Source organism: Silene latifolia, chromosome 1, assembly GCF_048544455.1.
Source record: "Silene latifolia isolate original U9 population chromosome 1, ASM4854445v1, whole genome shotgun sequence".
Classification (NCBI taxonomy): Eukaryota; Viridiplantae; Streptophyta; class Magnoliopsida; order Caryophyllales; family Caryophyllaceae; genus Silene; species Silene latifolia.
Window position 1 is genome coordinate 86,045,169 of NC_133526.1, and position 24,265 is coordinate 86,069,433.

The window sequence follows — 24,265 nt, forward strand, 5'->3', positions numbered from 1 at the left end:
AGAAAGACGAGGCCATCAAGGCCGAGGTAGATAAATTATTAGAGGCAGGCTTTATCATGCCTTGTACTTACCCAGAATGGCTAGCAAATGTTGTAATGGTGAAGAAGTCATCAGGGGGGTGGAGGATGTGTGTTGATTTTACAAATCTTAATAAAGCATGCCCTAAAGATTGCTATCCCTTGCCTCTAATAGATAGTTTAATAGACGCAACGGCAGGCTACACTATGTTGAGCCTGCTCGACGCCTTCTCAGGGTACCATCAGGTATTCATGGCCGAAGAAGACATGCCTAAGTGCGCATTCATCACCATACACGGCACATACATGTATAAAATGATGTCGTTCGGTTTGAAAAACGCTGGCGCAACTTACACTAGGCTGGTGGACAAAGTGTTTCAAGATCAAAAAGGGCGAAACATCGAGGCTTACGTCGACGATGCTATTGTAAAGAGCAAGTCTGACAGCGAGCACTTGGCCGACTTGAGCGAAACATTTTGCTCACTAAGGAAATACAAGATGAAACTTAACCCAATGAAATGCAACTTCGGTGTCCGGGCAGGTAAGTTCCTCGGCGTACTTGTCAGCGCCAGGGGAATTGATGCCAATCCAGAGAAAGTCCAAGCAATCCTGGACCTGCCGGAGCCGAGGAATCGAAAGGAGGTTATGATGTTGACCGGGAGGATGGCGGCTCTAGCCCGGTTTATCTCTCGGTCAGCCAACAAGAGCACCCCATTCTTCAAAGTGTTAAAGGGGAATAAAGACTTCAGCTGGGGGGAGGAACAGAGCACAGCTTTCAGGCAACTGAAAGCTCATCTTCAAACTCTCCCAACCCTGTCCAGGCCGATGCTTGGGGAGACGCTATATCTATACATATCGCTTACCTCGGCCACGGTCGGTCGTGATCATCGAGAAGAAGACAAACAAAGAACACCCAATCTACTTTGTCGCCATACATTGTTGCCCGCCGAAAGAAATTACCCACGATTGAAAAAACGCCTTTCTTGTCGTCGTTGCCGCAAGGAAACTGAAACCTTACTTCGACGCACATCCCGTGACGGTCTTAACCGACCAACCATTGGAGAAAGCATTGGAAAAATTTGAACAATCCGGCAGGCTCATCAAATGGGCAGTAGAGCTATCCGGCTTCGGCATTCAATACAAGCCGAGGCCCTCGATAAAGGGGCGCGTGCACTTGCGACTTCCTGGCCGAGTGCACATATCAAGAAGAACCAAATCCCGGAGTATGGGAAGTATACACCGACGGGTCCTCCACGACGAACAGCTCAGGAGCCGGCATCCTTATCATCAGCCCAAACGGGGACGAGTTTGAGTACGCCTTGAAATTTACCTTCTCGGCCTCAAACAACGAATCCGAATACGAGGCGGTGATAACTGGAGTCGAGCTAGCTAGAGCTGCCGGAGCAGAACACATTGTGTAGAAGACAGACTCACTATTGGTTACTAAACAAATCAGAGGAGAGTATGAGGCTCGGGACGACGAGATGGTAAGATACCTGGAAAGGGTAAAAGCTGACACAGCAAAACTGAAATCTTTCCAAATCCAATGCATTCCCAGGTCCGAGAACAACCGAGCCGACGCTCTCTCAAAACTTGCCAGTTCAAGCATCAAGAATGTCAGCCGAACCGTGCTAGTGGATATCAGGAATGCTAAAAGCATCAATGACACACTCTGCATGGTGGGCGACATAGAAGCCGAGACGACGTGGATGACCCCGATAATGAAATACAAACTAACAAATGAGTTGCCGGGGGACCGCAGTCTGTCTCAGAAGATAAAGAGGATCGCCGCAAGGTACTTGGTGTTCGAAGGAGAATTATACAGAAGGTCCGTAATAAGAACACTCTTGAAATGTGTCGGCCCAGCCGACGCGAGCTAATATCTTGTGAAAATACACGAAGGCATCTGTGGACATCACATGGGGTCGAGAACGTTAGCCCACAAAGCTCTCCGAGCCGGCTACTTCTGGCCTACCATGCTTGAGGATTCCAGAACTAAGACCAAGAAGTGTAAGAACTGTCAAATACATGCTCCGGTGATACATGCTCCTTCCCGAGACCTGCAATCGGTGCTTAGTCCCCTTCCTTTTGCACAGTGGGGGATGGATCTATTAGGGCCATTTCCAACGGCCTCCGGAGGAAGAAAATACCTAATCGTCGCCGTGGATTACTTCACCAAATGGGTGGAAGCCGTCGCGGTACCTGCCAAGACCACGGCGGCCGTAAGAAAGGTAATTTGGGAGAATGTTATAACTCGTTTTGGGTTACCCCAAGTCATGGTATTTGACCACGGCTAAGAGTTTTGGAGTGACATGGTGATGAACTGGCTAGAAGAGCTCGGTATCAAGTTTGCATACTCCTCCGTCTGCCACCCTCAGAGCAACGGGCAGGTGGAAGCAGCTAAGAAAACAATCCTAAACGGGCTGAAAAAGAAAGTTGAAGATCTAAAGGGAAGGTGGGCCGATGAACTACCCGGCGTCCTGTGGTCCCTCAGAACCACGGAGAAAGAAGCAACGGGGTACAGTCCATTCCACCTAGTCTATGGGTCTGAAGCCGTCCTGCCAATTGAAGCATCGGTGCCGACATTCAGAAGGCAAACCTTTGACCCAGTCGAAAATGAGGAAGGCCTTAGAGTCTCCCTAGACCTGGTCGAAGAAAGCCGAGACACGGCACGACTTAACTTGGTTGTATATCAAAATCGAATGAGAAGAGCATACAACCGTAGGGTCCACAAAAGAGACTTAAGAGTAGGAGATCTAGTCCTAAGAAAGTCAGCCGCCACCAACAAAGGAAACATCCATGGCAAGATGACGGCCAACTGGGAAGGACCCTACAAAGTAGTTGAAGAAATGAGGCCGGGTACATACCGGCTGACAGACATGGAGGGAGTGCCTCTAATGAGCCACTGGAACACCGACAATCTTAGAAAATACTTCGTATAGCGGCGGAGGTGTCCAAGACCGTTGTGGGCACCCCAACGCTTGATTATATCTAAGGAAGAATGTTCCAAGTTTTCTATCAAAATGAAGTGTCCCTCCCATGGTCATACCAAGATATTTACAATGGCAAGAAAAAAACGTAAACTCGGTTGCCTCGGCCAAAGCCGGAGTAAGAGGGAAACGCGACTTGCCCCACAGCAGTTATCAACATGCTTAGGAACGTATAAGTACGGTTGAGAAACGCAAATCGGACGCCTCGGCCAGACCGAGAGTGAAAGAGGAAGCGATCAACACGTCTACAGATACGAACACCTCGGCCGTTAACCCGATTGCCTCGGCCAGACCGAGAGTGACGGGGTCACAACGACCGATACGCTAACATGTTCACAACGGTGGTTGGGATAGCAAATCTGACCGCCTCGGGCGGTGGAGGAAGCGACCGACACGCCAACATGTTTAAAAAAGAAAAAAAAAAAAAAAAAAAAAACGTTAAGTACAGTTGAGTTACGCATTCTAACTGCCTCGGCTAAGCCGAAAGTAGAAACAAAAGAAGCGCTCAATTAATAACGTAAGAAGACAACTTAGACAAAAATGAGAAAAAGACCTCGGCCAAGCCAGAGGCAAAGCAAACAAACTCTTATTAAAAATGTTTACAGGTAATACAAGAAAGAAGTCGACGGCCGTCCCCATAGGGATAGCCTAAACACTACCTACCAAAGTTTACAAAAAAGAAGGAACAAAGAAAAGGGTACGGACATAAGACATGAAGTGCCAAAAGATGGCGGGGAGGAAAGGCTTAATAATTGGCCCCCGAACAGTGAAGCTATCCGAGATGCCGGTGAACTCGGTGACGACCGCCCGTCTCCCTATGCTCTGTTCTTTGCTCGCCACCGGCGACATCAAGAACATCATCTTTGGTGGGCGACCCGAAGGTGACTTGCGCTTCAGCCTTCACCCTTTTAACCTCTCAGCTTCCTCCCTGGCCGCCTTCGCCTTTTCAGCGTGGGCCGCCTTCTCCGCGGCCTCCTCTTTCTCCTTCTTCACCTCTGCCTCTTCCGCAGCCTTCGCCTCCGCGGCCTTCGCCTTAGCATCGAGCTTATCATCAAACAGCTCGTCAAATTTTTGCCACGGAAAGGAGCCATCAGGAAAGAGCTCCCCGATCACTTCCCTGGCGGCTTCTTCGGCCAGTCCCTTGTTGGGCGCACATGTTAGGTAGGATGACGCTTTGGAGCGTCTCAATGTCCTCCTCCCTCTGGTTGAGGATTGCCCTTGTGCTCCTGTGTGATTTGCACCGGGCCATATACAGGGACTTCCATTCCTCCCTCTTCTTGGCAGTGAAGTCGACGACAGCCTGAAGCTGGTCACGCTCCTCCAGCCGCTTAGCGGCATCAGCCTCCGCGGCCTCAGCCTTAGCTCTCTCAGCAAGGACCACCTTTTCAGCGTCCTCCCTAAGTTTTCGCCCGGTAAGGACCGCCTTTTCAGCCTCAACCTTGGCCCTCTCAGCTTCCTTCTTCGCAGCATCGAGCTCAAGCCTGAGTCGCTCAAACTGTGGGGCAGCTTCGGCCATGACCTTTTCTTGCTCCATAATATGAGCACCGGCCATGTCAGCCCACTTCGCCAAAGATCATCCTAATCAAGGCGGGGAAGGCTTCGGGGAGGAGGAGATGACGGCGGCATTCTTATCACCCGTCTGCACAGACTGTTTCTCTGGTCGCCGTTCAGAGGGACCGGTAGCCGGCAGCGGTTGATCTACAAAAAACTCAGACAAAGCATCCATGTCAACGTTCATTAACATGTCAGAGAGCCTATCATCGGGAATGCCTAAAGAACCACCTAAATCCGAGCCATGGGTTAGATCCGTACCAGTCTGGACCTTCGTAAATGAAGGGCCGGCGGAGTCCTTCTTTTCCCCTGCCTCGGTGACGGTGGTAGCAGGCATCGGTTCTTTTCTCTTCTTTGATGGAGGAGGACCCTCCGCCACGGTGACCTCCTCATCGGTAATATCGACGACCTCCACCATCTCCTTTTGGACTGTAGGGATTGGAGGCTGAACTGAAGTTGACGCCGTCGCCGCCGAAGACGTTGCTTTTCGCGTTCGGCGCGGCACTTTACTGGCAACCCTCGCCTGGGCCGCCGTCGCATCTAGGGCCTTCAACTGCTGATCCATGAGGTCGTTTGGCGCCGGTCTGCGATCACGTGTCTCGGCTTTAGGATGCATATCAACAACTTTTCCGTCCTTGCCGAGTCCCAACCTCTTGAGGGTATCCTCAGACAGATCCGGGCCAAAACGGTCTGCAAAGGAAACGAAGCAAGAGTTAAGTAAAAGAAATAAATCAAAATTCAAAAACAGAAACATTAGAAGTAGAGATGGGCCTCACACCGACCCCACTCACCCTGTTCGAGGGCCGGTATGAGGCCGACGTGGCAGAGCAGTTCATCCTGAAGAATGATCTGCGTCGGGGGCATCCATCCCTTCGGCATCCCATTTTTCTCAGCCTCAAACAGCTTCATTGCCCGTTTTTCGTCCTCATTAAGATGGACCTTGATGGCATCCATCTTAAGCTTATTCCGGGAGACATATTTCTCACGCTCCTCCCGACTCTCATACCGCAAATTGACACGGTGCTCAAAGGACCGGGGCAGTGGATAATCCTCCGGAACCTCGACGTACACCCACCGCGCCTTCCAGTCCTTGCAGAAAGTAAGCTTAGAGACGGAGACGTAACCCGGCTCTGTCTGCACGCTGTACCACCCCACGCCACCAGGGGTTGACGGCCGAAGGTGATGAAGCCGGCGGAATAAGTTAACCCGTTGGGGCCTCCTTTTTAAAGAGACAGAGCCACACAAAGCCAACTATAGTCTGAATGGCCAACGGATGCAGCTGAGCCACGGCGACATTCATGGCTTTAATGATGGCCGCAACGTATCCATTCGAGGAAACCGAGCCCATACTCCGGTGTCCGATGTATACGCCGATCTGACCCTTGGGAGGGCAACAGACCGCTTGACCCTCCTTGGGGATAACAATCCTATACTCCCTGCCGAAGGAGAAATGATGTTCGAAAAAATCAGAACCAGAACAACTGGTGAACTTGTTGGTCCAAGCACGATCAGGACTGATCTTACAGGCGTCGCCGTGATCCAAGAGATGCGGCCTCTCATCGGAATGAGTCCTTTCCTCATCATCACCGTCATCATCATCATCATCATCCGAGAAACTATCCAAATACTGATCATCAACCTCAGGAGAAGGAGACCTAGGACCCCCGGACCTTATCGGGATGGCGGCAAGTGCCTCCTCTTCATCAAAACGCGACGGGGAGCCCCCCGGCGCAGGATTACTAGGTCCGGCATCAGCGGAAGACATGACAACGAATATTTAACAAGAAAAAAGATTGAAGAATTTGTTTAATTACCTTGGAAGGAAATGTTACACCGAGTAACGCTTCGAGAAATTAGAAAGAGAAAGGAACTCTGCGAAAGAAAAACTAAGCAAGAGGAAATTTTTGAGAAAATGAAATTGGGAAGGCCAAAATGAGGGGGTAACTGCCCTATTTATAGAGCAAAGCCCACTCAATCGGACCAATCAGGGCAAAACCCATGAAGCGTCAACCAATCAACGTCGAGCCACGTGTCAAGCATGCAGCCATGGAATATCAATCGACAAATAGTTACAAAACTTCTTTAACACGCTCCTTGGTATCTACTCGCCAAACGGCCCGCTGATTCAACCAAGCTTGGCAGCACCGGCTGGGGGCAATCAAAAGCACACGGCACTCACAACCCCGGTCTCAGCCAGGGCCATTTTCTTTTCTACATCTGATGTCCATTACACATCCATGTGGAGGGGGGATATGATATGATACGGCCTGAGCAGAACCAAGCCGAGGAAGAAGAAGCCGGGGCAGAAATGTTCACTTGCGCAGAATACGCTCAACACTCATCGAAGGTCCATACCACGGCATAGACTACGCTGGGGGCAAATTGATGGGGCATATTCTGCACCCGCTGACCGAGTCAACATATTGAGCAAGGTCAAAGATATCCACAAGAAGTCAACACCTTGGACACCCTAACAAGCCGCACACAGCGGCTGTCACTGGGTCTCGGCTAGGACAACTAGCCAGCCGGGACACACATCCGCGTACTCACATCCAAGACCCCTCGGCATGGAGTCAACAGGGCCCGCCGGCCTGCCATAGGTCCCTCGGCCGAGGGTAGATCAGTCTTTCCACCTGCTAGCCACTTGGCCACTACGTGACAAAAGGTGAAAGTCTATAAATACTCCTCAACCCTCATTGAGGAAAGGATCCGAAAATAATCAGTTAAACATATTAATCTGGTATAAACTCCCTTATCTCTCTACAATATACTTTGTGCCAAGTATCACGCAACTTAATCCCTTTAAGTTTACTGACTTGAGCGTCGGAGTGAGTTCGCTCGGTACCAAGCCGAGCCCTCAGTTTGTTCATTGTTTCAGGAGAGGCCGAAAGAAAGAGTCAAGCAAAGTCATCATTCTACAAGCTTACGTGGTAACAAAACTGCTCCGTAATCACACCCGGAACAATAATATTTTTTAATTTATTTATTTTTAAAAAGATGAGAAATACAAAAGGTATATGTGCTTAGTTTTTTTTAAGGTAATAGAATACATCTTAATAATAATAATAATAATAATAATAATAATAATAATAATAATAATAATAATAATAATAATAATAATAATAATAATAATTTTCCTTTTCTTTTTATTATTTTAATGAAAGATGCATTAATGAAAGCTGCGCGCATCTTTTATAAAAAATAATAATAATAATAATAATAATAATTTTCTCAAAAAAACGTAAAATAAAACTAAAGTTTTCATTTTTACATAATTTTAAAATGTCTTTGTTTACATTTAAAAAAGAAAAGAATATTGCACTTTTCTTTAAATAAAACATAACCTAATTGAGTTTTTTGTAGCATGAGAAAATGAATTTATCATGAGATTTTGGGTAAGGGGCTAAAATTCAACTTTTGCATAACTTATGAGACCTAATTACTAGAATTTAAACATAAGGAATTTAATCTCACTATTAGTCAAACTCTAGGGGTGTTAACGAGCCGAGCCGAGCCCGAGCTTGGCCTTGCTCGGCTTGTGCTCGTAAAGTAAAACTCGAGCACGAGCCGATCTCGAGCTAACCCGAACTTGAAAAAATTGTGCTCGTTATCAAGCTTACGAGCCTTAACGCGAACTCGAGCCAAACTCGAGCTCAACTCGAGCCTATATATATAATTGTAGAATTTTCTTTTTCTCTCTCGATAATTTCAATAACAATGCTCGAAAATTTTATATACAAATATTCGAAAATAAATGAATGAGACATATTTATGTGTGAATGTGTGATACAAATATATAACCATGACAGAATATTTTTATAAAATTTGAGTAATATCTTATCTAATTACACAAGTTCAAGCCGCTCACGAACTTTTCGAGCCGAGCCAACGTTAGCGACTTCTCTTCTTTGTCGTCTCCTAGTAGCGATAATACTCGTCCCCCACTGATTGAACTATAATTGGATTCAGAATGATTAAGCTTGGGTTTGATTCAAATGAACAAGTTGTTGAATGTTGATGCATTGGTCGCGTTTTACAATGGATTTGGAGTATTCGAGAATGCGCATGACCTGTTTGATAAAATGTCTGGTAGAGGGTTGGATACTTAGAATTCGCTGATTATGTATTCTAAGCTCCGTTGCTTATAGTGTTCGAACAAATGCTTTTAAAGGATAATGTCGTCTGAAACTAAACCAGTATGACTGTATGACGGGATTTCGTTATGATAAGAAACACACAACATTAATGAACTAGGCGGTCTGCATGTGTCGCAATTACAGCATGAATCTCTACAAGCAATCAACTAAACTCTGATAATAGTATGACTAGTATGACCAAGTAACGGTATCTGACCAAGCTAACATCTGGTGATTATTATGGGGTGGGTTCCCTTACATACTCCAGGTACCCGTCCCTTCCCAGGAAGAATCTCAACACGATGTATTTGGGCCGCTCTGTCGTATGCAGGCTCACCTCGAGCGTACTGTCCATATCAGTTGCCTTATTCAACGACTCAGCATTCCCCCACTGAAAACTTGCACAGTAGCTCTTCTCTGGTTCCACCTCCCTCCTTCCACCAAGCTTGCACTGTTGCTCTCCCTTATTCACCTCGTACGTAGTGTCCATATCACTTGCTTTTTCTAGACACATGTATGGCATTTCAGTTGTTACCTTAGCTGTCCATGAGTTCTCACGTCGCACCCTCAGCCTTGCAGTGTTCTCCGTTATCTCCACAAAAACTAATACACAAAAGGGAGAAAAACCAGGAATTATTTCAAAGGCAAAATGATTCAAGCAAGAAATTTAGAATTATGACATCATCTTGGTATCAAGAAATAAGCACCTTCATGAGGGACCTGCCGAAGTAAATGTTCAAGGATCGACCTCAGATCCTTAGATGGTACAACCGCACAGGAGATAAACGACAAATCAGGAAACTTTGGAATTTCATCATTGTTTTCGAGTAAGTTGACAGGATCTTCTGTGGTTGACATTGTTCCTGCTCGCAGACAATCAAACATGAGTCAACTCTGTAATTAGATAGGAACTCTGTTAATTTGACAGAAAACTCTGTGGTAGACGTTGTTCAAGCATCATTGTTTTCGAGTAATTTGACGATAAACGTTCAAGCATCAACATGACTAAAAATTAATGTACAGACTCCCGTCGAAGCCACTGCTAGTTCTAGACTATTAGGTAATGTCATCAGCTTAAGCTGCCAAGTTCTCGAGATACAAGTTTAGCTACTATGGAGTACAAGACTCTCAGCGAGACAACAAAACAAAGGTCAGAAAAACCGTTGGGGTCAAATTTACAACTAAAGCTGAAATAAAACAGAATCAGGCCACATGAAATGGTTTCTAAGGCGTTCAGAAAGTAACGTATAGGCGACAGGTTGCGAATCTATTGCCCATCTGATAAAGAAGCCACTGCTAGTTATATGTAGATATCATTAGTTTTAACTGACGTGTTTTATAGATTCAACATTCGCTAATACGGAATATAAGACCAACAAAGGGATTCCAATAAAGTTAATGAATGCAAATTAAATTTGAACTAAAACAGAATTACGCCACATTAATTGATTTCTAACACATTCAACCAAAAAAATACTAAGTAGTTGATCACCAACAGTCAAAGATTATCGAGTGTCACTCAAAAAAATTGATGGTTCTCTAAGTTACAAACAACGAAAATGACAACAATCATAAACCGAAAAAAGAAAAGAAGGAATATGTTACCGGTACTAAAGCTGAGATTGTTACTCCCGTCAACACTGAAAATATCTAATGGACAGTCATCTTGAAGTTGAGTCAATTCGTTACGCATGTATAATGCACGCAAATTGACAGTCTTGCCTTGTATTGGCTTGTTCAATTCAAAATGAGATGGTTTCAGTAATAAATGGGAAATAACATTTGTATTCTTGTTCTCAACCGTGACATGAAACCCATTCACATCGACATCGATCCTCCCTGACCCTAGCATATTGTGTAAAGGATCGCAAAGAGCTTCGATTGCAAATTTCAGATGCTTGGCTTGTTTCAAACTGCAAACAAAAGAGAAGGGTGGTGGTGTAAGCTGTGAAGGTCCGGCAATGTTAGTCGGGTTTTCTTGTGTGGGTCCAGTAACAGCAACTTGCTGTAACCATTCTTGATTAATGTCGGTTCTTCCCCGTTTTGAAGGTGGTTCATCGACATCACTTGAAGAAACGGACATGGGACTTGGTTTGATTTCTTGTGAATTATCGGAATCTGACATGGCGGTTGGTAGATTTTCGTGATCCGAGATGGACATGGTGAAAAGAAGCGTGAAAAGCAGAGAGAATTAATTGTTCTGATTGTGCAGTTTTATCAGAAAAGCTTGAATTAATAGTTATGTTATATATATATATATTATATATATATATATATATATATATATATATATATAATGCTGTTAACTTTTTGGCGGGAAAAGTAGTTGTTTGTTAAGAAGTTAGTTGGAGACTATGGATGGACAGTTATTTTTGTTTACATAGTCATGACATGATCTTAATATGATATGATTTTAATAATATATATATATATGTCATGTACTAGATATTTTTACGTTTGATTAGTGGCGGGGTATGGCATGGACGCAGATGATCGTAAATTTTGATTCTTACATCAACGTCAATCGCAATGGTTTAGAGGTCTAGACGGAGCAAGTTGTATTTTGTGTTCCATGGAGATAGATGATAGAAAACTTTGATTCTTGTTTAATCTGATAATCCATTTTAACCCCTAGATTAAGACATATTCGATACAACCAGATTCGTTCACATCAACCGTTTCATATATGTTGACTTATCGTTCTTCTAGTTTTTCGGACATTCGATTAACAACTTGAGTTACATTCTAATTAAGGTCATTCGATTAGTAATGACATTGTTGTTGTTGTTCCTGTTGCTGCTGTCGTTGTTGCTGTTAAAACCAGACATACGAGTCACTCGGTTTTAGTTCAGATAGAATAAAATCAGATTGTTGTTGCTGTTAAAACCTGACCATTTTCTGACTGAGCGCTGTAATAGATGTGGAAATGAATTATTATTATCTGAGGATCAGGGACTAAAGAACTTGCTTAACGGCAACTTTAAATCAGTAACTGCAAGATTTCGATTTTACAAATCTAGTTCAAATTATAAATTGGTAAGAAACATGCAACAATGAACTAGACTGTACGCATGTGTTACGATTGCAGCGTGTGTCTCCACAAACGATCAACAATGTATGTGAACCTTACAAGTCAACTGATAAATTTGATAATGTAGAACTAATATAGTAGTATCACAGAACAGTAATCGAGCAAGCTAACATCCGGGTGATTATTATGGGCTGGGTTCCCTAATATACTCCAGATACCCAAAGTCTCCGAGGATGAACCTCAACACGATGTATGTGGGTCCCTCTGTATGCAGGCTCACCACGAACGATTTGTCCAAATGAACTGTGTTGTCCAACCACTCATCATGAGCCCATTCAAACATTGCACGGTAGATCTTCCCTGGTTCCGTCCCCTGCCTTCCAGCAACCTGCATAAATTGAATAAAAGAATTTCCTTTTAGCTTTAGCTTCATACTACAAAATGGACAATATATTCCTTTGTCGAAAAAAATATATGGCGTCTGAGTTCTTACCGTATGCATATCATACTCGGCTGTCCATGTTTCGTCGTCCTGTCCTGCCTGTAGCGTGGCAGTATTCTCCGTTATCTCGACCAAAACTGATACAGTACACAATAGGGAAAAAAAAAAACCCGTAGAGTTAATCCAATGGCGGTGATTCAAGGCAGTGCAGCAGAAAATCATATTAGATTGTTAGAATTTAGAATTACGACATCATCTTCCGCCTTTTGTCAGAGGAAGCCAGAAATAAGAACCTTGATATGGGGCCTGTTGAAGTAAAGATCCAAGCATCGTGATCAGGTCCTCATATGGTACCGCAACCTCACAGGAGCGAGATATATCAGGGAACTTTGGAATTTCAGCATTGTTTTTGAGCGGCAAAACAGAATCTACTGCTGTGTCTGATAAAGAAGACATTGTTTTAACAGTCGAGTTTTAGAGATATGACATCAGCATAAGACTGTCAGCAAGAAAACGAAACAAAGGCTATTGATTAGAACAGAATTAGGTCACAATAATTCGCTGTCACATTAGTCGAGATTATTGTGGTAAAGAATTTACTGTATAGACCATTTTTATTGGTTTCTAAGACATTCATAAAAACAAAAAAAAAAAAAAAAAACCCGAATAGTTAATCATCAATAGTCAAGATTATCGAGTCACACATGAAAGAGTTATGTTGGATTCAAACTGAACAATAATCTGAACTAACAAAAGAAAGTGAAAGCGAAAGTTAGAATTAACCTACGAAATGACAGCAAACATAAACCGAGACAAAAAAAGAGAGAAAGAAGATGTTACCAAGTGTACTGAAGATGAGATCGTTACACCCCATGACAGGGAAAATATATAGTGGACTGCCTTCTTCAACATTAGTCAATTTTTTAGACAATTCAGGCAAGCTGACAATCTTTCCCTTTATTGGCCTGCTGCATTCAAAATCAGACGGTTTCAAGAATAGATGGCAAACAGCATTGTTATTCGAGTTCTGAACCGTGATATTAAACCCATTCTCATCGACATCAATCCTCAGTGACTGTTGCTGATTGATTTCAGGATCGCTAAGAGCTTCCATTGACAATTTCAGAGTTCCAGCATGTTTCAACTTGCAAATAAAAGAGAATGGTTGTGGTGTAATCTGTGAAGGTCCGGCAATGTCAATCGGATTTTCTTGTGAGGTTCCAGTAATACGAAGTTGCTTTAAAGATTCGGAAACAATGTCAGACATGGTTCTTCCTCGTTTTAAAGGTGGTTCATTGACATTAACTAAAGTAACAGACTTGGGAATTGGTTTGTTTTCTTGAGAGTTATCGGAATCAGACATCGGGGTTGGTGAGTTTTCTGGGTCGGAGTTCGACATGGTGGAAAGAAGAGACGGTAAATCAGAGAGAATTCGAGATGTTCGTTGTTCTGATTGTGTAAGAAATGGTGTTGATTTGTGACGAGGTAGTAGTAGTTATGCTGTAAATATAATGCTGTTAACTTTTGGGCGGGAAAGTTAGTTTTCTGTTAAGAAGTTAGTTGGAGAATGTGAGTGGGCGGTTATATTTGTTATACCAGTCCAATGTACACATAATTTCTTAGACCTTCTCTTTCTGTTTGTTAACTTATTATGCGAGTTGCGCTTCGTCTTAACGACGTCATACTACTTATATGTAATTCTCATTTTTGGATTATCTGTTATTACTACTGGTACGGTTATGTAAATCCGGTCCCCTTCCCTTGCAATTCCTAATTGGTGGATTAAAATCTGGCATATGGGTTACTTGATTTAGTTCGGTTAAAATAAAATCTGATCAGTTCGATTTGTTTTCAATATCAATACAGCACTTCAGTACATAAATCAACCACCATGCTGTATGGTGAATATACGGCCATTTTCCGACTGAACAGTGAACTATCAATAGATTTGAAATAGCAAAAACATAGAAGGGATTCCAATAAGACGGAAGACAGCAGTGTATCTAATATATGAGGCAGATCACTTGCCATTCAGTGACCATATTAACAACGTATCAACTAAGCTCTGAAAATACTAGATCGAGTCAAGAACTGTAACAATGTAACATGTATGTGAATGTTACAGTAAGTGAGCAAGCAATGTATCTAGACTTTAATGCTGCAACAGTAGTAGTATGACTAGTATTATTGAATTACAGTAACTGAGCAAGCAAACATCGGTGATTATTATGGGATGGGTTCCTTCATATACTCGAGATACCCAAAGTCTCCCATGAAGAACCTCAACACAATGTATGAGGGCTGCTCTGGATACAGGCTCACAGCGAACGCAGTGCTATTATGAGCTTCCTGGTTGAACCACGCATCATCAGTCCATTCAAACCTTGAAAGGTATCTTCTCCCTGGTTTCGTGCCCTGCCTTCCAGGGGCCTGCATTAAATGAAGTCAAGGAAATTCAATTTCCTTTTGATTTTATACTACAAAATGGACTATATATTCCTTTGTCGAAAACCAATATATATGGTGTTTGGGTAGTTACCGTGGACATGGGATACTCCCTTTTCCATGCGTCCTGACGTCCTGCTATTAGCGTGGCATTATTCTCCATTATCTCGACCAAAACTAATACAATACACAAGTGGGAAAAAAACCAGGAATTAGTCCAAAGGCAGTGATTCAAGCTAGTGCAGAACATCACATTATATTGTTAGAATTTAGCATTACGACATCATCTTCTTCCGCCTTTTGTCATTCCCAAATACGAAATATGGAATTTTCATAAAAAGCAAGAAATAAAAACCTTCATATGGGGCCTTCTGAAGTAAATGTTGAAGCATCTTGTGGAAGTCATAATTTGGTACAGCAGCCTCACAGGTCCGAGACATCTCAGGAAACTTTTGAATTTCAGCATTGTTTTCGAGTACCATAACAGAAAACTGTAAAGTAGGTTTAATTCCTGCTCGCGGAGAAGCAAACATCAAGAATGGGACAGTCAAAAATTAATGTATAGACCACAAATATCTAATCTAAGCCATTGCTACTTTTAACTGTCGAGTTTTAGAGATTCGACATTAGCTAAGACTGTCAGCAAGATAATGAAACAAAAGGCTATCAAATTAGTTAAGGCATTCCATTACTGATATATGAGTTAGAGATTAATCATAGAAAAACAACGTAGCTCGTCATCAACAGTCAAGATTATCCAGTCTCACATAAACTTTGGAATTTAGCATTGTTTTCGACTAACTTAACAGAAAACTGTATAGTAGGCGTTGTTTATGCTCACAGAAAATCAAACATACAAAAATGGGACGGTAAAAAATTACTGTATCGACCACAAATATTTAATTTTCTGCTCCGTCAGATAATAGTATCAGCGAGATCTCATATAGGTTATCGGTCACAAAAATCCCTCATCAATGGAATATATCCATGAATGTAAAACAATAATCCCAAGAAACTCGACTTAAAACAGAATCAGGCCATATTAATTGGTTTCTAAGGCATTCATATAAAAAATCGAGATTATGTTACAACAGAATTAGACCATCAACAATTCAACCGTCAAGATTATCTTGGATTTATTTCATCTGATAATATCTTGGATTCAGAATCAACATAATCACAAGTGAGAAAGAAACAGAAAGCAGAAGTTCAAATTAACACACAAAATGACAGCAAACATAAACCGAACCAAAAAAGAAGAGGAAGAAGGAAGATATTACCGGATGTACAGAAGATGAGATGGTTACACCCCGTGGCATGGAACATATATAATAGACTGCTGTCGTAAACATTAGCCAATTTCTTGGACAATTCAGGTAAGCTGGCAAATTTTCCCATTACTGGCCTAGTGCATTCAAAATCAGATGGTTTCAAGCATAGATGGCCAATAATTTCATTACCCGAGTTCTGAACCGTGACATTAAACCCACTCACATCGACATCGATCCTCATTAATGCTTTCTGATTGACTGCAGGATCACTAAGACCTTGGATTGCAAATTTCAGTTGCCAGGCATATTTGAAACTACAAGCAAACGAGAAGGCTTGTGGTGTAAGCTGTGAAGGTCCGGCAATGTCAGTTGGGTTTTCTTGTGAGGTTTGAGTAATATGAAGTTTCTGTAAAGATTCGGAAACAATGTCGTACATGGTTCTTGCTCGTTTTATAGGTGGATCATCAACATCCATTGAAGAAACAGACGTGGGAATTGGTGAATTTGCTTGCGAAGTCTCGAAATCTGGCAAGGAGATTGGTGGGTTTTCGTTATTGGAGGTCGACATGGTGAAAAGATGAGACGGAAAAGCAGAGAGAATTCGAGGTGTTTGTTGTTGTGATTGTGTAGTGTGTGTTAGAAATGGTGTTTTATTGTGAGGAGGTAGTACATACTGGTTTGTAACTTTTGGCGGGAAAAGTAGTTGCTTGTGAAGATGTTAGTGCAGTTATATTTGTTACACCACTCCAATAGTCCAATGTACACATAATTCCTTTCACCTTCTGTTATTTAGGCGTCGAAACCGCGGCCCAATTAATCCGAACCGGACATGGCATGTTTGGCGTCGAAACTTGTCCTAGCTCATTGGGTCCAAGATAAATAAATCAAGTTTATTATTACCAACCTGCTAAAGGTCGTTGACAAATTATTAAATATCGTTGACAATTTGTAATAACTTTTCTAATCTTTCCCTCAATTTAAACACCCCATATTTTAACATCTTTTTTTTTTTCAAGTACGACATTTCCGTCACCACCTCTTCAATTCCGCTACCAAGTTCAAGGAATCGACGATGGAAGTAATCTAAACTAGTTTAATTTTTTAAAAATTTGTAATTAATTAGTAGATTTAGATGGTTTAGAATAGAATCGTTACTGTTGGAACGGATTAAAGATTAATGATTACCACGCCCAAAATTAATCTAATTCGAAACACGATTTTTTTTTATATTATAAATAATAAAAAAAACTATTTTGATATTTTAAATTAGAATGTTGATTAAAATATTTGTTAAATTACGTTTTTGAGGCGAGTTTTTGATGGAAAAACAAATTAGGCGTGTAACTAGGGCTGTTCACTCAGTGGTCCGGACCAAAGACCAGATTGGACTGGACCATTTGGTCCGGTCCAGACCAGACCGAATTTTGTTTTGTCCGGTCCACGGTCCACCTATTTACTCTACTTTGGTCTTCGGTCCGGTCCTGAACCAAACCGAATAGACTGCGGACCGGACCGTGGACCGAAATTATGTAAGAATTTTTTTTTTAAAATTGTAATATTATTGATTTTATTTTCTACTTTGTTTATACGTATTATAAGATGTGTAATTATGTAGTTAAATCTAGTAAGAAAATAATGTTGTTTATTTTGATCGTTACGAACTTCTCGAGTTCTAGTTTTATATGCTAAAACATGTCAATGACAATAATATTTGGTCCACTTTGGTCCATTTGGTCCGGTCCGGTCCACGTATTTTTATGGTTCAGAGTGGACCAGACCAATATTAATATGGTCCGGTCCTTGGTCCACCTCTTAACCCTTCTTTGGTCTTCGGTCCAGAGAGTTTGGTCTGGTCCGGTCCGGTCCTGGACCTAATCGGAAGATGTCACCAGCTCGGTTTTCCGAGACTCTGAGATCGGAGTTACAATTGATAATTATTTATATAAATAACATATTTAGTGGATTAGAATGAATAACAAGTGAAAGCTATACATTATACAAGTCGACTGTCGTCTATGATCTAGCTATGCAACTCGAGTCATATCTAAGCCTAGAGTTCACACATTCGAGCACCACCAGGACATGTTTAGAGGTCAAGAATTCCATCTCTGTCTAAAGTTAAGGTACTTAATTTTGTACCTGAACAATTACAGTATTTCGTACGAAGATAACAATCACAAACTGATATATCAAAGAATTCTGCCAACTTAACCATTTTAACAATCTTAGTAATGTATACTGAAAATCATACGAACCATACAAACCAAGCGACACATACGAGCATTAGAAATGTAACATAATAGTGGTATCAAGCAAAAACACAATGGTGCATCAGCCAGCATATGAGCAAGCTAGCTGCTTTTGGTGATCTTTTAAGAGCGGCGAGTCCAACATTCCCTCATAAACTCTAGGTACCCCACGTCCCCAATGTTAAATCTCAAGATGATCCTCTTGGATCGTTCTGGATAAAAGAGCACCACGAACTTTGCATCCAACTTACTTGCCTTGAGCAACGAGTCAGCAACGCTGTAACAATATTAAAGCATGTTGTCCATTCAAAACTTGTACTGTAACTCTCCCCTGCTACCATTCTGCGACTTGCATCAGGCTGTAACAATGAATGGTAGATTCCGTGTATGAAAATAATGGAAGCAAATGTTTATTTGGTGGAACAATGAATGTTATTTCAGATGTTACCTTAAGCATGGGATAGTTGGCAGTCCATGAGTTGTTATCGTTTCCTGCCCTGAGAGTTGCGGTGTTGTTCTTGATGTCAACTGAAACTGGCACACAGCATGAAAGTAGATTGTTAGCTAGAGATTAGAGTAAGACATCCATCATTTTCTGCCTTTTTGTTTGTTATTTCCAGTTATAGAATTTTCACATTGAGCAAGAGAAAAAAAAACCTTGAGGCGCTTTTTGCTGGAGTAGATGGCGAATCATGTCCCCGAAATCATCAGATGGTACAGAAGCTGTAAAGAAGAGCGACAACTCTGGAAACTTTCGGATTGCAGCAGAGTTGTCTCCCAATTTTACGAAAAATCTTCTATATTCAGTTCCTTCTAACAAACAATAAAAAATGAAAAACAGCACATCAGACATCAGACAACATTGTAAACATGAGTGGGCATAACTGGTTATTCTCGGGTGGACATTTATCTGAGCATCACCTCACGGTCAGGGTAATTTTGAGGTCATTTTTATTCAGGCATATGTTTCACATCTATCGTATTAGGGTGTTTTTGTGCCGAGTTGTTTTCCGTCAGACCAAATAGATTTGAGACTGCTACATTACTATGGTCTATGGGTTTGACTCAGGTCAGTCTAGGTTGGGTTAGGTTCGCATGGTCTATCTTTCGTATAAGATTGTCAGCAAAATAACCGAAAAGTTAGTTGATACAAACCATTCATCAGCCGAAACAGATAATGATGGGAAAACAGTCATACTTACATTTCATGGTAAAGCGGTTTTTTGATGAATAATATGATGCCTTAATTTCCGAATCAACTAGAACACATGGTAAAGCGCTTACATAATTATATTCATATGATGCCTTATTACATAATTATATTCATTATGATCCAAGATTCCAAATGATTTACAAATCCTAAAGAATATCTTCGACAAATAAGACTTGTTTCAGACTTTCCCTTCAGTCGACATTCGACAAATATCTCCCTTTAATAATTTTCTCATGCTTCTTTAATTTTCAAGGAAGAAAAAAAAGCAAACATAAACTAAAATAAACCCAAGAAAGATAAAGATTTTACCAAGTAAAACAAGGATATCGAGTTGATCAGTCCCACTACTGCGATTGCCAAGATATACAGTACCCTCATCTTCGACAGCAGCCAATTCCAGAGACAGCAAAAGAAAACTGAAGCTCTTCCCCTTCAAGGGCTTGGTGCATTTAAACCTATCTGGTTTCAAATGTAAATGTCCAAGAACATAGTTGCTCAAATTCTGAACCGTGATATTGAAACCGTTATCATTAACATCGATCCTCCCTGACAATTGGCAACTGACTTCAAGATTATTCAGAGCTTCGATTCCAAATTTCAGATATCTAGCAGGTCTGAAATTGCAATCAAAATTCCAGGGTGATCGATTTAACTGTGAAGGTTGGAAAATGTTGTCAAGCATGTTTTCTTGGGAAGCTGTAACATTGTCTTCTAACTTTCCTCTTAGAGTTGCAACTGCAGCTTTTTCTTCTTTTGTAAGTGGAATTCTTACATATACTAATAAGTTGCCAATTTTCTTTGGGGAATATGACTCAGGCAACTCTTCTGAAGTAGTAGACATGTATTCCGAGGAGTCAGAAACATTGTCAGAAGCGAAGCTGTTCTTAGAATCAGACATGGTGACTATTTGGTTTTCTTGGGAGTTTTCGGAATTTGACACAATGGAAAGAAAATAGATGAAAGTAGAGATAATTAAAATGTGTGATTGTGAGAGAAATGAAACTGTGTAGTATATATAATATGCAAGATTGGCGGGAAAAGCTGTTTATTCTTACAAGTTACTTAAAACTGAGTTTAGTTTATTAATATAATTTTGTGGTAGTCTAATTACCTAAGTGAGAATTTGATTGCATGTTGGTCCTCATCATGGCAGGGGTGTATTACAGAATTCTGAAAAAATTTAAGTATGTCTTTGCGCGCTTTGCCGGTTTTATAACAGAATTCTGAAAAACTTGTAGTTCAACAGCCGTAGTAAAGTATAGGGAAAATCTTGTAAACCTTACAAGCAAAGCAACAGAAATTAGAAATGTACGAACATAGTAGCGGCATCAAACAAAAACAATATGGTGCATCAGTGTTTATGAATAATTATGATCGAGCAAGCTAGCTTCCGGTGATCTTTTAAGAGGGAGTCGAAGAGACTATATCACGGTAAAATCCCTTGTGAACTCCAGGTGCCCCACGTCCCTGAGGCTGAATCTCAAGATAATATATATTGGTCGTTCTGCATGAAAGAGCACCACGAATTCAGCATCCAACAAACTTACCTTCCTCAGTGACTCAGCAACGCTTCCTACCCTGAGAGTTACGGTGTTGTCCTTCATGTCAACTGAAAGTGGCACACGATATGAGAGTAGATTGTTAGAGATTAGAGTAAGACATCATTTTCCTACCTTTGTTATTTCCAGTTATAGATTTTTCCTATTAAGCAAGAATAAGAGCCTTGTTGAGGCGGTTGCTGCTGGAATAGATGATGAATCATGATCCTGAAATCGTCAGATGGTACAGTAGCCCTACTGCCCTAAAGAAGAGCGACATCTCTGGAAACTCGCAAATTACAGTATTTGTATAGCTCAAGTCAACGAAAAACCATAAGATGTCAGACTGCTGATACTAATTATTAACTACATCAGCATTCCGATTCTTGCTTATACTACAGGCAGCTAAAAACTATCACCTATATTCCACATATTCTATGTCATGAAACAATGAAATCTACGCTTGAATGTAGCTACGTTTCGATGCACCAGGCCCTTGAACGGTAAGAGGTTCAGTTTTGATGTGTTTGCTCAAGAATTGGCTGATGTCGAAGATGATTAGGGTGCTGTATATCTTGGAAATCACAAAGGGACTAATCATCTTCGACGTCAGCCAATTCTTGAACAATCGCATCAAGAAACATTAGCAGAAGCCGAGCTTTTCTCAGAATCAGACACGGTGACTATTTGATTTTCTTGTTTTGTGATTAAAAGAAAGATGTAATTATTATTGATCTCAATGGATGTATCTATTTATATAAACAAGGAGTCCTAAACCTACCATAATAATAATAATAATTTATATAAACAGCGCACGTCAATCTGCCGTCAACTTCTTCACTGCCGCACCTTTCTTCACCACCAGGACTGCCGCCTTACGCCGGCCCTTCTTATCGTCGTCTTTAGGGTTCAGGTTAGGGTTCAGGTGGGGGTTTTATTGCGGCTTTGTGTAGTTGCTGGTGATCGTGTTTTCTCCTCTAGGGCTTAGTACTGTGCTCTCTTCCACCGCTGACTGCCGCCATCCACCCCACGTCGACCATTTGGACCTCACGTCGCCGGTCAGGGGAAGGAGTGGTGGTTGTTTCACGGTGCATTTCGGGGTTGCGGGGGAATTTTTGTGCAGCGTTTTATTTTCAGGTGGCATTGTCGTTTATTCTGCGACCACTGTCGTCCTGCGCCACCACCCATTGGCTCTTTGACCTCAAGTTGCCGCCATTGCTGTGGTGGTTGACGGCGCTGCCCCCTGCCGGTGAGTTTTTCTGTTTTCTTTGCCTTTTTGTGTTCCGTTTTTGTTTTCTCGCTGTTTTCTGTTTTCCGACGGTGGTCCGGTGGTGCCCCGGTACTGTGGACAGCCGCTGCATCCTTTCCTGTGTGTAGGTGTAGTGGTGTTGGTTTGGGGTCCGGGTTCTGCGGTTCTTCTAGGGCTTTTGTCAACCATTTTGGTGGTGGTTGGTGTGTTGGTCGCCCTAGGCCGTTCAATACCGCCTTGCGCGAGGAAGGGTGTTGGGTTAAACTGTCCTTTAATGCCCGAGCTTGTACGGTACCATTGTCCTTTTTCGAGTCTTCATGGGTGTCGGGATGGTTTCGGTAAGGGTCTTACTAAGGCAGTTTGGCAGAAACACTTACAGGTCCGACATTGTCATGATGGTGCGTTGGACCTTACGCGTCAGACTCTTTCTGATAGTTTGATTGTTTATTCCAATGCCGAGAGTTCTTTGAGACGGATGGGGCTCTGGTTGTGCGGGGTGTGTTTTATGACCCGTACTGTTAGAGCAAGATGTCGGCATAGTCGGGGTGATGTTGTGGAGCATCCGGGGTGTATTGATGGCATTTACACCTTCCATATTCATGGTATTCCGAGACCTTTGGCTCCTTCTGCTTCGGTTCCTTATGATGATAGTGTCGAGCTCGTTCAGTGGTCTATATCTTCGCTGGATCGTTTGTTGTCTTTGGGCCTGCGCACCGTGAAATCTATTCCTCCTAAATGTCGTCTTGGGTTTGCTCGGGCTTTGAAAGGGGCCTTGGATGCGGTGTATGATGCCCCTAGTGATCTTTCCCGCTGGATTCGTTTGCTTGTTCTACCACTTTGTTTGCTCAGGACTTTCGCTCCTCGGAGTAATCATGAGTGTCGGATCGCTATTCGGCGTCGATCGGGGAGGAGAGTATTGCCAGGGCTATCCTTGCTTAGGGGGCACCGGGGGGGGGGGTTTGCGGTTGTTACAGGAGTCTTTTGATGAAGGTCCTTCTTCATTTTCTGTGGATGAGGATCTGGATTTGAGTGAGCTTAACCTCCGCCAATGCCGGCGGAAGATTTCTGATGGCCATTATACTGCTGCTGTACGGGTGCTTTCTTCCTCTGGGTCGCCCCTTACTCCAATGCCACTCTCGTGGCCCTGCGTGAGAAGCATCTTGTCGCCCCGTCTCCTTCATTGCCTCCTCTGTCTGGGGATCATCATCCTCTGGTTGCCTCTTCGGCGGTTGTCTTGGATATGATACGGAGCTTCCCTCGTGGTACTTCATGTGGGAGGGATCACTACAAGAAAAAGGCTGATTTGCAACGGACTAATTGCAACGAACTGTATAAGCCGTTGCTAAGTATTACTTGCAACAGATATTATTATATTTGCAACGGATATTAAATTATGCAACGGCTAAAAGAAAATTTGCAACGGATATTAAATTATGTAACGGCTTAATGAAAATTTGCAACGGATATGCATCATATCTATTTACCCGCCTAATAAATTTAAAGCTCGTTAATTTATGCAACGGATTTTGTAATGCCTATCCGTTGCATATTGGTTAAACTCCTACAATCTATATATCTATCTATATCTATATTAATTAAAAGTATAATACAAGAACCACTAAATATTTACCTGTACACGTGTCGGCTCCTCAGTGAAAATATTCCCGCCCACCCGTCACTTTACTAAACCCTAATTAATTAAATTAATCAAATTTGTTTTCTACTCTATCTCACATAATTACTTCCCTTTCTCTTCATACGACGCCTTTCTCAACCTTGAAACCCCCTGCAAACTCTCCTTCTAATAATATTTATTGATTGACGAAAGCAATTAAGAAGAGATTTACCATGTTAATAATGATTAGAGGTATGTTTTATTCTTTATATTTTAGGTCTTATCAATTATTTTTTCGCATACGTTTGCAGATTTGATAGTAGAATCGGTGTAGGCGTATAACATATCGGTATTAATTTATAATTCTGAGATTTTGACTATGCAGTACTCCATATTTGTTATGTGTTTGCTGTTGTAGGTATTTTGTGATGGTATACTTTCAATGCTCCTACCAAGTAATTTTAAATTTCGATTACTTTACGTTTTTCTTAGTTTTCCACTTCTTTTGAACAATCGAA

General features: G+C 41.9%; 3 protein-coding genes across 3 annotated transcripts; all 3 read right to left on the bottom strand.

Annotated features, from left to right (window-relative positions):
- Positions 1 to 11,700: 11,700 nt before the first annotated feature.
- Positions 11,701 to 12,988, bottom strand: LOC141595701 (uncharacterized). The gene is made up of 3 exons (XM_074415685.1): positions 12,461 to 12,988; positions 12,219 to 12,304; positions 11,701 to 12,113 (listed from the first exon to the last, which is right to left on the bottom strand). Exons 1-3 carry the CDS (start codon positions 12,621 to 12,623, stop codon positions 11,910 to 11,912), a joined length of 453 nt encoding a protein of 150 aa, XP_074271786.1. The 5' UTR covers positions 12,624 to 12,988; the 3' UTR covers positions 11,701 to 11,909.
- A 1,240-nt stretch (positions 12,989 to 14,228) lies between these two features.
- On the bottom strand, positions 14,229 to 16,558 carry LOC141595759 (uncharacterized). The gene is made up of 4 exons (XM_074415750.1): positions 15,893 to 16,558; positions 14,968 to 15,123; positions 14,707 to 14,789; positions 14,229 to 14,597 (listed from the first exon to the last, which is right to left on the bottom strand). Exons 1-4 carry the CDS (start codon positions 16,449 to 16,451, stop codon positions 14,394 to 14,396), a joined length of 1,002 nt encoding a protein of 333 aa, XP_074271851.1. The 5' UTR covers positions 16,452 to 16,558; the 3' UTR covers positions 14,229 to 14,393.
- Positions 16,559 to 17,974: 1,416 nt separating this feature from the next.
- On the bottom strand, positions 17,975 to 20,374 carry LOC141595846 (uncharacterized). The gene is made up of 4 exons (XM_074415831.1): positions 19,655 to 20,374; positions 18,790 to 18,945; positions 18,581 to 18,666; positions 17,975 to 18,491 (listed from the first exon to the last, which is right to left on the bottom strand). Exons 1-4 carry the CDS (start codon positions 20,241 to 20,243, stop codon positions 18,321 to 18,323), a joined length of 1,002 nt encoding a protein of 333 aa, XP_074271932.1. The 5' UTR covers positions 20,244 to 20,374; the 3' UTR covers positions 17,975 to 18,320.
- Between the last annotated feature and the right edge of the window lie 3,891 nt (positions 20,375 to 24,265).